Source organism: Macrotis lagotis, chromosome 5, assembly GCF_037893015.1.
Source record: "Macrotis lagotis isolate mMagLag1 chromosome 5, bilby.v1.9.chrom.fasta, whole genome shotgun sequence".
Taxonomy (NCBI): Eukaryota; Metazoa; Chordata; class Mammalia; order Peramelemorphia; family Peramelidae; genus Macrotis; species Macrotis lagotis.
In genome coordinates, this window is record NC_133662.1 from 211849509 (window position 1) to 211863004 (window position 13496).

The 13496-nt window shown below is 36.7% G+C and overlaps 1 protein-coding gene across 4 annotated transcripts in view; it reads right to left on the minus strand.

Annotated features, from left to right (window-relative positions):
- AKNAD1 (AKNA domain containing 1) overlaps positions 1-13496 on the minus strand; it is a 54495-nt gene that overhangs the window by 14238 nt on the left and 26761 nt on the right. For 3 of the 4 annotated variants that reach the window (XM_074188318.1, XM_074188317.1, XM_074188319.1), the window contains exons 11-13: positions 6097-6203; positions 5202-5261; positions 1061-1170 (exon numbers count right to left, since the gene is read on the minus strand). In XM_074188318.1, the coding sequence (XP_074044419.1) occupies positions 1061-1170; positions 5202-5261; positions 6097-6203 (277 nt within the window). Of the gene's footprint in view, positions 1-1060; positions 1171-4117; positions 4309-5201; positions 5262-6096; positions 6204-13496 lie in introns of all 4 variants that reach the window. The other variant, XM_074188320.1, reaches the window with a different exon arrangement.

Here is a 13496-nt window from a genome sequence, read left to right on the forward strand (position 1 = left end):
GACTCTAGAACCAATGTTTTTTCTGCTGTATTTCCTTAAGATTTATTTTTCTGAATTATATTTAGGCAAAAAATTCTGAGAAGAGATTTCCTAATAGTGAGAATTAAGAATTAAATATCAGAGATAAAAACTTTACAACTGTATGTTACTAAGGCAGACTGCTCAGACATATCATACAGAATGGAGAAAACCAGAGTCCTCATTTGAATCATCTTCTGAATGTAGTGTAGACTACTCTATGCTAGGTGGCAGTGAATAGAACACACGGCTGGAGTCAGGAAGACATGAGTTCAAATATGATCTCAGACACTTACTAGCTGTGTGATCCTGGGTAAGGAACCTAACCCTGTTTGCCTCAGTTTCATCATCTATAAAATGAGCTGGAGAAGGAAATGACAAACTGCCCTAATATCCTGACCAAGAAAATGGGATCCCAAATGGGGTCCTGAAGAATCAAACAAGACTGAAATGACTGAGCAACAAAAACCGAATATGGAAAGAGTTTTTTAAGTTGTTGGATAGATGTGTCATTTAATGATTCTAAATAATCATAAAATTTTCCCCCTTAAGCATGTATCAACTTCAGTCTGGAGAATGGAAAAATATGAAAGATAAGAAAGAAAAGGAGAGAAGCAGAGGAAGGCAAAAGCAGGTAGGTATCCCATAGGGCTGTTGTGAGGATAAAACGAAATGATATTTGTAAAATATTTTGTAAATTTTAAAGCATTACATCTGTGCACTATATTATTAAAATGGAGGAACATGGAAGTAAATGGAGGAACTAGAAATATTTTCATGACTAATTTTCCATGTGTCAGTTTGTTTGGATCTGCTTTGTCAAAGGCTAAGGATTTGGATTAAGATTCTACTTCCTTTTTTGTAAATCTGTTGGATGACTTATAAGTTTTAAATACACATCTATATTTGACTCTAAGCTCACCTAACCTTATAAGTGTTATTTTTAGGTAAAAGTAGCCAGCTGAAATACACAAGGGACATAAGGGGTCTTGAAATTTTGATAAAAGCAAAAATCACTATTCTTGGGGGCATTTCTACTTACAATTAGTGGAATCGGAATGATTAAGATTCAATGCTTTTTCTTGAAAGATGACTGAACACCTTCCACGTTTGGACTTTCTAGAATCATTTTTTTTCTCCTTTTTTTGTTTTCTAAAAAGGTAGATAAAAGCCCACAGTTTTTTAGTAAACTGTAATCATCATAGGGAAAATATCATTCAAACTGTAAACATTGACTGTTTTATTTTTTATTTTATTGTGAATAACTGTAGGAATATCTTTGTCCTGCCCATTCTACTTGCAATTTGAATTACTATTCAACCAGATATTGTGCCTTATGCTATTTGAATTTCTAAAAAAACATTTGTCATTTATTTAAAACCACAGAGGTAATAACATTACAGCAGGAAGGAAAGAAGGAAGGAAGGAGGGAGGGAGGTAAGGAAAGGAGAGAGGGAGGAAAGGAGGAAGGAGAAAAAGACTCTATAGACAAACCTAGAATTTTAGAATTAGGATTTTCATTTTATGTACTTTTAGGAATTAAAATCTTTGTATAAATTGAAGAATTTATATATATATATATACATATATATACATACATACATACATACATACATATACACACCGGAATTATACAGGCCCTCATAAATCATTAATTGTTGACAAGCCAAAGACATTAGCAGAAAGAAAAAGAGATTGATTAAGAGGGTAGCCTATGTATGGTTTTTTAAAAATTAGACTGGAAATGTACTCCCAAGGATTTAGGATAAATTGTACTATAGTTATTTATGATTTTAAAAAGCCACCAGAGGGCACTAGTCAGTAGAAGAAATCACATGTGATAAAAATAACTGCCTTCATACTTTCAGTCTCCCAGTTGGGAGAATTAAGGTCTTGTTCTCACCCCAACTCTTCCTGGGAATAGCAATTACTTAGCCCAATATCTAACCCAAACTCAGAAATTAGGGCTCCTTCTGTTTGCAATCTAAAGGAGCTGTCCTCTCTTTCCTCACCATCCTTCACCTTTCTTCAGAACCTTCTGGGGTTCCTTGGGACTTGGATGGTCGGCCAACTAAGGATGGGGAGTCAAGGTATCAGATTTTTCCATTCTCCTTTGTGAATTCTTATTATCTTAAATTAACTGAGAAGAATCCCCCTTTTCAGCTGCTAGCTCAAACATGATCTTCTATGTGAGGCCTTTCCAGATCCCCAACTTCAAATGGCCTTCTTCCCAGTCTATCTTGTGCTTAACAATTCAATTCTTATTTGTATTTATTCTTCTGATTACATACTTATATATGTTCCCTTATTGCTGTTGTCAGTCTCCCCATTAAGATTCTTGAGAATAAGAATTGTTTCATTCTTTGCCATTTGAATTCCCCAAGGACTGCCAAACAGAAGGCCCTTAATCAATGTCTGTTAATGAATTGATTGATTGGCTTGAATTCCCCATGAAGGGAAGCACTGACAATGAAAGCATAAAGAATGGAGGCAAGAAGCTTGGGGATGCACTATGGAACTGATTTTAGAGGCGTTAAAGACATCCAGTTGATTTGACAAATTATGTTGCCTGTGACCTAGTCCTAACCTAAAAAACTTCAAGTTTTATTAATGTCTTTCATATAAATGTTTTCCTTCTTCTCATTTGCTCTGTTTTTCTTTCATTTTATGCCAGAATCATTCCCTCCTCCCTAAAGCCTACTCCCCAGTCCCTGAACCCTCCTTATATAACAAAGAAAAACATTTAAGCAAAACAGAATGACCATGCCTGACAGCACAGACCACATTTGACATGTGTAGGTCCTCCCCTCTCTTGGTATGCCAGATGGGATGAAAATGAATAAAGGGATGAGGTCATGAGAAAGCCTCAGATAGCAAAGTGCCAGAGAACAGAATTCCCTCTTTAGGCTGGGTAATAAGGTAAAACGAAGCTGAGATAGATCATCATTTGCTGTACTCTTTTGGTAATTCTCTCCTTGTACGAAGAAATACCTTCCAATTCCAGACCTTTTTCCTACCCTCAAAAAATTCTTTCCTCCTGAGTCACTTGTTTTCACACTCTTCATTCTCTCTCCCCAGCTCCTTCCTTTTGGGCATCTGAACATACTCTTCTTAATGGAGAAAAATCTGGGAAACACTAAACTGAGCCCAGTCTAACAGAGGACCTCACTCTCTATCCTCCCAAACAAGGCATGGCCAACAATCCAACTCTTTCATTTTAACACCAATCATAATTTTCCTACTTGGGAAAATGAGATTTTGTTCAATATCACAGATAGTCTTTAATAACGACTATAACTTCAAGAAGTCTAATTCCCCAAGTTCATATAAAAAATAATGAAGGATAACAAAGTTTAGCCAGAAATTAACTTGCAAATGTCTTGAAAACATCACCATCAGCTTTGTTGCACATCAGACCATATTCTATCTTTTATTTTTTTTAACGAGGCAATGGGGTTAAGTGGCTTGCCTGAGGCCACACAACTACATAATTCTTAAGTGTCTGAGGCCAGATTTGAACTGAGGTACTCCTGACTCCAGGGCTAGTGCTCTATCCATTGCACCACCTAGCTGCCCCAAGACTATATATGCTATCAGACAAATCTAATGTTTTTTGACTGAGTAAGGTCTTATAAATTGAGTGCCTTAAATCTGAGGTTATAACCCATTTTTGACAATTGTTAAGGGATATATTCACCAGTTAATGGAAAATTATAATATCAGTATCACAGCAATGATAAATTAGGGTTTAACTTGTAGAAAAAGAATTTGGGGTCTGATGTGGAAAGCTTTTAATGGTTAAGATTTTGTAGTTCTTATCATCCAAATATTTTGGAATGGATTACTAAGGTAGACTGTAGAAAAATCCTTGACTTGGAGTTGATCACTCAATCAAACAAGTATTTTCTAAGCATTTACTATGTTCTTATCCTTGAACTTAGCACTGGTAGGAGATGAATACAATTAAATGATTCTTACAAGCAAGGGGTCCATATTTGAAGGGGTACACAAATAAATACACACAGAACAAACTCAAAGTGAACAAATAACTAATATTTATAAAGTAGTATAATATAAAACAGTTTGACAGAGAGAGCACCTGCAACTGGGGCGGGGGGAGTCCTGAAGAAAGAGAGGAGCTCCTTGAGGCAGAAGTAAGAAGGAAGTGCTCTGAAAGAGGAGATGATCTTATATGGGAACACAGAAAAGGCCAGTGTAGTTGGATCAACAGGATGAGGGGAAGAGTCCATTGAGGTTGGAAAGACAGATTGGAGGCAGAGTATGTAGGCCCTAAAGAATAAAAAGCACTGGACATGATGAAGTCAGTAATACCTGACTTAATAAATTAAACAATAAATGTTTATTGATTGACAGTAGTGAGGAGGATGGGTTGAGGTGGTGAGAGGCCCAAGACAGGGAGACCTGTGGCTGAAGGAAACTGCTGCAATGATTCAGGTGTGAGGTGATGGACCAAGGATATAGCTCTTCGAGGGGAGAGAAGAGGGTCACATTCTAGACAAAATGTGAAAGCAGAAGTGGGAAGACCAGGAAAGAGATTGAACATGGAGGGTGAGGGAGGGTGAGGAGTCCAGGATGATGCTGAGATTGCCGGCCTGGCAGAACAGAATGGAGGAGTCCCTCAGGCAAATCTTGGAGGAGGGAACAGCCTGGGGAGACAGGTTTAGATGCTGGCCTCAAGCCTCAACATTTATGATCTGACTATCTTCCAATGACTTCATTTCCCAAAGTATTGGTTTCCTTGTTTGCAAAAGAGGATGATAGCACTTGTAGTTACTATCTCATGGGATTATTATAGGGAAAGCCTAAAACACCACAGTGATAATACTTCTATCATTATTACTTCTGGTCTTGATAGCTACATCCGTTAGAGTCTCATCCCACCAGGATGGTTGGACTTGGGCTCTGGCTGAATGCAGGAGGGTACCTTCAAGGTCACCTTCAGCTCCAAGATGCTAGGAGACAAAATATTCCTTCAAAACTTGTTTTTCTGAAAAAAATTAGATTTAATAATCCAAAGCTACAGATTCTGATTTCTTTCCAACAGGATAATTGTAATTCTGGTTGTCAAATCTGATTTTTAGCATCCCATCCCCCAACTAGACACACACACACACACACACACACACACAGACACACTGTTCAGTTTAAAGATTAAAACTAACCTGAGATCTCCATCCCTATTCTGATCCTTCTTCAGCAATAAATACTCTGTATGGTTGGAACTAGGAATTCAGAAAAGAAGCAGTCATACAGCTTACTGAATATCTAACTAAAGCCTCAAAGAATCTATATCCAAACTATATTTATAGATGATAAAATATATCCTCAAACAAACTTGAATCAAACGGACTCTATTTTAAATTAAAAGGTCAGGGTGACTCAGTGAACAGATATTCTTAAAGCTAATATTCAGAAGTAGGGCTCAACCGATTCTTGTGGAGCTGACTCTGAGTAAAGGGCCACCCCAGATGACACACAGCTGTTTTGAGTCCATAATCACCTTGCCACTTTTTAGAGGAAGTAGTTCAATAGAAACCTCGTGACATCAGCTATCCATTCCAGGACTGGAATGTTTTCTAACAGGAATCTTCAGTCTTTCAAAGCTGGTCAGCTGCCTCACCCCTGAGTCTTCATTGGACAATTAAACTAAACTTTGGTATTAATGCATGATGCATCGTTAATTAGGTTTGAGGAGGTGTGCTTGCCTTGGTGGAAGACCCACACAAATAATAATGAACCCACACATTATAATAATCTGATTGCCCTAATACATATTTTTAGAATGACAATAGGGATAACCTTAACTTAGAAACACAGAGCCTTTATTTTAAAATTACAGCCTCGGACCTATATTCTCTCTGGAATCATCTCAATACTGACAAGTATCTTGACCCATGTTGCACAGGAATGGCTAAAGATAACTTGAAATAGGATGTTCAAAACTGTGTTCAAACGGCTGAGTTAAGAATAGAACTACAGCCTTGACACCTTTAGGTTTACTCTGTTTGCTATTGGACAACTCCCTCCTCTTTGGTGATTCATGGGCCAAGCCCTTACCTTACAGAGAGTTCATGATCAGAGGGCCCATCTTGCCTCAATACAGATTGCTTAATGGACTCCAAGCTTTCACGATCATTGTCAGACTCCAGAGAAGAGAAGGCCTTCTGTGCCCCAAAGCAAAATACATTGGTTTAAGGACACTGATTCATTCCCATTGCTTCATATCTTTTTTTTTTCCCTTCAGAATAACACTGACTCATCTGAACTCTTAGAATCATTGAATTTAGAGCTGGGTGGCACCTTAGAGTTTATCTAATACAACCCCTACTTTTACAGTTGAGGAAACTGAGACCCAGAAATGCAAATTGACTTGCTCAGACCCAATATAGCTAATTAAGTAGCCCATGATTATCGATAAATGGAAGTGAAGAGAAAGAGAATAAGCATTTATATTGTACCTACTGTGTGCTAGACATTGTGCTAAGTATCTACAAATGCTATTTCATTTGATCCCTACACAAATCCTGCCAGCTATGTACTTCTTACTATGCTAATTTTACAGTTAAAGAAACTGAGGCAAACTAAAGTTGTGATTTGCCCAGAATCACACAGGTAATAAGTTCTTAGGTGTGGTTTGAACTCAGGTGTTCCTAACTCTAGGTACCACCTAGAAATTCCAACACAATTTCTTTATTCAACATCATCCAGCCTGAAAAGGCATGGCAGGTAGGCTTTACTATGTTTTAAAAAAATTTTTTTTACAAGGCAATGGGGTTAAATGACTTTTCTAAAGTCACACATCTAGGCAATTATTAAGTATCTGAGGTCAAATTTGAACTCAGGTCCTCCTGCTTCTAGGGCCAGTGAGCTATCCACTGCACCATCTAGCTGTCCCTAAATCTATTTTCTGTTGTCAAATCTACCACTTCTATTTAGAGGTGGAACAAAGTTGTCTTGGAAAAAAAATCTCAACAAGGTCAGGAACCCCCTTTCAAATCCAACTCTGATGTCTCATGGGAAAATCCACAGTAGGTTGTGTGTTACTGAAGATCAGGCCAGCAGAACACAAATTCTCATAAGTCTTCTCCAACTATAAAGTTTTTACCGGCAGGCCTTGGGTCAGACTGTCATCTATGGAACAAAGTTGTCTTGGAAAAAAATCTCAACAAGGTCAGGAACCCCCTCTCAAATCCAACTCTGATGTCTCATGGGAAAATCCACAGTAGGTCATGTGTTACTGAAGATCAGGCCAGCAGAACACAAATTCTCATAAGTCTTCTCCAACTATAAAGTTTTTACCGGCAGGCCTTGGGTCAGACTGTCATCTATGGAACACACTAAGCAAGCATGGAAATGTTTATCATTAGAGGGTTGGCTACTAGGTGATGGATAATTTTGATCAGAAAATCAAACTCAAGAATCCTTTTTTTAATATCTTTTTAAAGACTTTTTAAATATGAATACTGCCTCCAACCACACTGTGGTAACTATCTTTCATCAATCAAGAGAATTTAATAAATGTTCACTATGTGCTCGGTGATGGGGATACAAAGAAAGGCAAAATCAATGCCTGCCCTCAAGAAGCTCTCACTCTAATGAGAAGAGTTTGGAGTTCTATTAGAAGTCTATATTATTGCGGCAGCTAGGTGGTGCAGTGGATAGAGCACTGGCCCTGGAGTCAGAAGGACCTGAGTTCAAGTCCAACCTCAGACACTTAATAATTACCTAGCTGTGTGGCCTTGGGCAATCCACTTAACCCCATTGCCTTGCAAAAACCTAAAAAGAAAAAAAAAGAGAGAAGTTTACATTATCCATGCTCACCTATCCTGTATAAATTTTATCCATGTCCTCCCTTTCCACAGGGTTAAGAGTTAAGAACATATTAAGAGCCTTCTTCAAATTTTCTGAGTTCATGAGGATACCAATAGAGCATGTGGGCTGTTTGTTGTTTATCCCTCATTTGTGCATATGACTGACTCATGTTCTTTTTAACTAACATGTTTCTTTGATGATATCCTTCTGTCAAATTCCTAGATTATCAAGATTTGCTACCTGTTCATACCAACCATTTCCTTTCTACTGCCTTTTGAGTAATCCTCAATTTTAATTCTTCAGGGACTTTTTAACATTCCCTTGCTTGCAGTCATATCACAACCCTGGAAGAATGTTGGCATTAAAAATGGGATCTTTAAAAGAATTCTGCAATTTCCCAAAGGAAATCCAACCTATTTTTCTCCTCCTATTAAATCCTGGTCCCAGATCATTTTCTCCTTGCATAAAGACCAAGATATAGATACCAATAGGTTCACCTTATGGCACATCACAATCTTTTTATTTTTTTGGTCAAGGCTAAGGGGTTTGCCCAAGGTCACACAGCTGACTCCAGGGCCAGTGCTCTATCCATTGCACCACCTAGCTGCCCAGCACATTACAATCTAGAAAACAGGTATTCATCCATTTGGTTTTTTTTTTTCTGTGTGGTTAGTCCAAATTCTTTTGAGTAATTATTGCTGTAATCTAAGAAACTCTTTAGTGTTCTGGAATTGTTGCAGTCAACCCAATATCATCCGTAATGAGGCTCATCTAGAGTACTGCACCATCTCTTGGGACACCCTCTCTAATATGGATTTCACGATGGATTTCCTCAATGACAATGAAGGACATAATTAACTCAACTGTTTTCTGTGTCACTTAATATCAATAATCAGGAGGATATCAAATGGGATCACTGCTATGTTTTTATACACAATGCATAGATAAATATTTTAACTAAGGGAAATAGTTTGCATGGGACATACTTTGTTGTAAGAGAAAATTGAAGGCAATGTATTTTATTTTTAAGTCAGCAAGCTATTAACACAGTGCATCTGGAATTGTCTATATCTTCTAAGGAATCCTGGTACAATGGAAAGAGAAATAGCTTTAGAATGACTGGCACTCTCTTAAAACCCTGCCTCTAATGCTTACTACTTATAAGTAGTGACTTTAGACAAGTCACTTAACTTCCCTTTACCTCAGTTTTCTCATCTAGAAAATGAGGAGATAATTCTAGATAATCTTTTTTAGTCCTAGAGCTATGATTCTTTCAATCAATTGTAAGCTAGTAAAGATGTATCTCTAATAGAATATCTCTTGCAAAAATTTGCCTGGTGCCTTCTAATCCCTTCATCCTTGATGTTTCTTTAGTGCATGTGTAAATTATTCTCATAGAAAAATGTTACGTGGATGGGAAAATCTACTTTACACTTTTCTCTTTTTCATTCTTCTAGCTTTTCATTCATTTAATTTTTATTCTTAAAAAAAGCAATGATCTGACTACATAGAGATGGTTAATTCAGGAATGATACTCTGAGTAACCAGCTACATTTTGTTAAAATAGAAACAATTTCCTTTTATTGTGATAATTATTCATTGCTCACCATGTCTCAGGTTTTTTTCTCAAAGTATTCATCAGTGTGGTAAACAAGTGTTCAGTTTCTCTCATTCCTCACATCTGAGCTGCTTTTTCCAGAATCTTTGTCCCTGGGCTCACCTAAACACACTTTAAATGGAAGCCCCCAAATATCAAAGCATACTAAATTTGGAAGACCTTATCTACATCTTAGAATTTGTCTACTTACTTTTATCATCTATGAGAGATGTCAGTATAAAAGCTGAAATTATTTTTATAAGGGAGGAGTCTTTTCCCAAATACTGATCATGAGCAAAGCAAAATCACTCAAAAGGTGACCAAATATCCCATGGCATGATATTTCTTGACTTTCCAATGAATGACTTCGATTTCCTGACTTTAGATTATATTTGGGAAAAGTTAAAAGAAGCACAATTAGTCTAAGGCTCTTCTGATTACTCCTCCAGTGAGGTTAGTGATAGAAGCTGCCATATCTCCTGGGAGATGATCAGGAAGCCATCTCAGTTGGAGATGAGAGCCCATCCATTCCTGTCTTGTGACTCTTGTCCATATCCTCTCCAAAGTTCAAAACAGAGTCTATCCCCAACTGAAAAATGGTCAAAGGATATGGAAATGCAATTTTCAGATGAAGGAATTAAAACTATCTATAGTCATATGAAAAATTGCTCTAAATAATTGATTAGGGAAATACAATTAAAATACCTCTGAGGTATTACCTCATATCTATCAGATTAGCCCATTTGAGTAAAAAGGAAAATGATCAATGTCAGAGGGAATGTGGGAAAACTGGTACACTAAAGCATTGTTGGTGGAGTTGTGAATTGATAAAACCTTTCTGGAGAGCAATTTGGAATTATGTCCAAAGGACAATAAAACTGTGCAAATCCTTTGATCCAGCAATACCACTACTGGGTCTGTATCACAAAGAGATCACAAAAAAAGGATTAAAAAACCTATGAACAAAAATATTCATAGCAGCTCTTTTCATGGTGCAAAGAGTTGGAAATTGAATGGATGCCCATCAATTGGAGAATGGCTGAACAAATTGTGCATATATATGTGACAGAACACTATTTTCCTATAAGAAATCAATGAGGGATAAAACTTCAGAAAAGCCTGGAAAGATTCACATGAATTGATGCTGAGTGAAGTGAGCAGAACAGAAGAGTATTATATATACTAACAACAACATGGAGTGATGATAAACTATAATCAGCTTGTTCATTTTAGCAGTACAATAATCAAAGACAATTCTAAAAGACTTGTGATGGAAAATACCATCCATATTCAGAGAAGAAACCATGGAATTTAAATGTAAACCAAAGCTTACTATCTTCAATTTTAAAAAATTGTGTTGGGCAGCTAGGCAGCGCAGTGGATAACTAGCTGTGTAACCCTGGGCAAGTCACTTAACCCCATTGCCTTGCCAAAAAAAAAAAGTTGTACTATGCCATTATTTTCTCTAATTTTTCCCTCCTATTTGAATTTAATTCTTCTTTCACAACGTGATTAATATGGATCTATGTTTAGCATAATTACACATGTATCGCCTATATTAGATTGCTTTCTGTCAGGGGGAGGGGAGGGAAAGGAGGGGGAGAAAAATATAAAACCATGCAAAGATGGAAAAAAAATCATGACTCGGGTTTTTTTTCTCAAAGTATTCATCAGTGCGGTAAACAAGTATTCAGTTTCTCTCATTCCTCACATCTGAACTGCTTTCCCTCCCTCCTTTCCTCCCCCCTGACAGAAAGCAATCTAATATAGGTTCTACATGTGTAATTATGCTAAACATAAAAAATGCAAAAAATGATAAGTGAAAACTACATTTGTATATTGTTGAAAAAACAAATAAATAAAAATATTTTTAAAAAACAGGGTCCATACAATGTGTCAGAGGCTTTCTTTGCTTTCTCCCAAGATCTCAAAGTGTAGAAGAGCCCTCTGGTTGACCAGCTGACACTTCATCTTCTCCTATCAGACAGTTCTCTAATAACATCCTTTACTCCCTTTCATCTGTATGATTCTTTGTTCATTATGTATTGCCGCCTGCTTATACTCACTGTACACCTCCCTGTTTTACTCTGTGACACTTTTTTTTTTATTAATTCACTTTGAAGACAATAGTGTTCCCTGTCCTACTGCCATACAGTGACACCCATAAAATGTTGCAATTGAAAAGATGGATTTTTGCTTTCATGGAAAGCTTGAGGTAATTAAAAAAGTTTTGCAATTTTCTGAAAGTAATCCAACCTGTTGTCCTCTCCCCCTACTGTATTCCTCACTTATCCTGAGGCCAATTTCTTTGTTCAACTGTACCATTCCCCCCTCCCCCAATTATACATACACACACACACACATTTTTGGGCAAGTCAATTGGCATTCTTCATCAATTTGATCGTTCATGTGTAGATGAAGAAGTCAAACACCTTTTAGTCATTAGAGATCTCTTTTAAGAGGCTCTGGAAAATTCTGGAACCTGATGCAATCAGGGCAACGCTATCTGTAAATAGGACCATCTAGAGGATGCCACCATTCCCTGGGTAGCCCTCTTTGACTTGGACTCTATGCTGGATCTCAGTGGTAAATACTTTTGATAAGCACACATCTCATGTCATATGACTCATCAGAAGTTTATTATCAGAAGATCATTGAATAGGGTTATTTCTGTTCTTATATCTTCTAAAGAATCTTGAAATAGTTTGATGCAAGGATAGGTGACACCTTGTTGTAAAAGAATCTGTGAGGTTGCCTTTTTTTTAACTGAATCAAATACTTTTAATCAACAAATGATAAGCCCAATGGGATCTTCTAATCTCTACATATTTTAGTTAATAATGAAAGGATAAAAATCTCATCCATCCTTGCAAATCACTTTTTTCCAGATTAATAGGAATTAAATTTTCCAATGATACAACTGCATTATACTCTTAATAACATTTCTTATTCAATGGTTTCCTGTGCTCTATTCAAGAAAATTGAAAAACACAATAACATACAGAATATCATATGCCAAATAATAAACATTGTTTGCATGAAGTTCTAATTTGCATATCACTTTTGAATAAGCCTGTTTGTTTCCCTATTAAATTCTTGAGGATGTTCTCAATTTATGAATAGATGACTCATAAAAATATTGTGTAGCTGAAAGAGTATAAATTGGTAGTTCATCTCTAAATTGTTTTTTTAAGTATTTATAAATTCAAGATTTCTCCTACATCTTCTGCTTCTTTCCTTTCTTTAGATACCTTGAGTATCAGTCACTTGGGACCCTCACCATCATTATTCCTCCAGCACTGATTTACTCTATATAGACTTTATCCAGTCCAGATACTTTTAATATCTTTGTTTTCTTCAGTGCTGTTTTCTACCTTCTTTTTGAGTATAACTGGGGTTATGATGTTAGTGTTAATGTGAGATGGTTTCACCATCCTTGATGGAGAAAATAGTTTGCTAAAATTGTGTTTGTAAATCTTTTCCATTTGTCTTGTTTGTAGTCCTTCCATTTTCAGCCTTGAATGCCCTTGGTATGACTTTGCTTAGATGGCTTTCTTGCCCACCTTTTTTCAACTGGCTTTACCCTTGACTATTTTAGTTTATTCATAAGATGAAATTCTTATTTATCCTTCTCTGTAAAATTTTACAACAAAAATCTATTTTAATCTTTGGCAATCATCTCTCTGGTAAATAAGTAAATGCTTGTATAGGCTATTCTCAAAACCTAATTTCAGTGTCATGGGGCATTAGAAACGCTTCATATCCATCCATCCATCCATCCATCTTTCTATCTATCTATCTATCTATCTATCTATCTATCTATCTATCTTTTCACCCATTTATCTATCTGCAGGGTCAGAAGGGAAGAGTTTGAGGCAATGTGGTATAGTAGAAAGAATGATGAGTTTGAAATCAGATGACTTTGGCTGAAATCACAACTCTGTCCCTTACTACATGTGTAGTCTTGACTAAAACACTGAACACTTCCTTGGGTTCCTTCCTCATCTAAAAGTAAAATGAAAGGGATGAACTCAATAACCTACCAGGT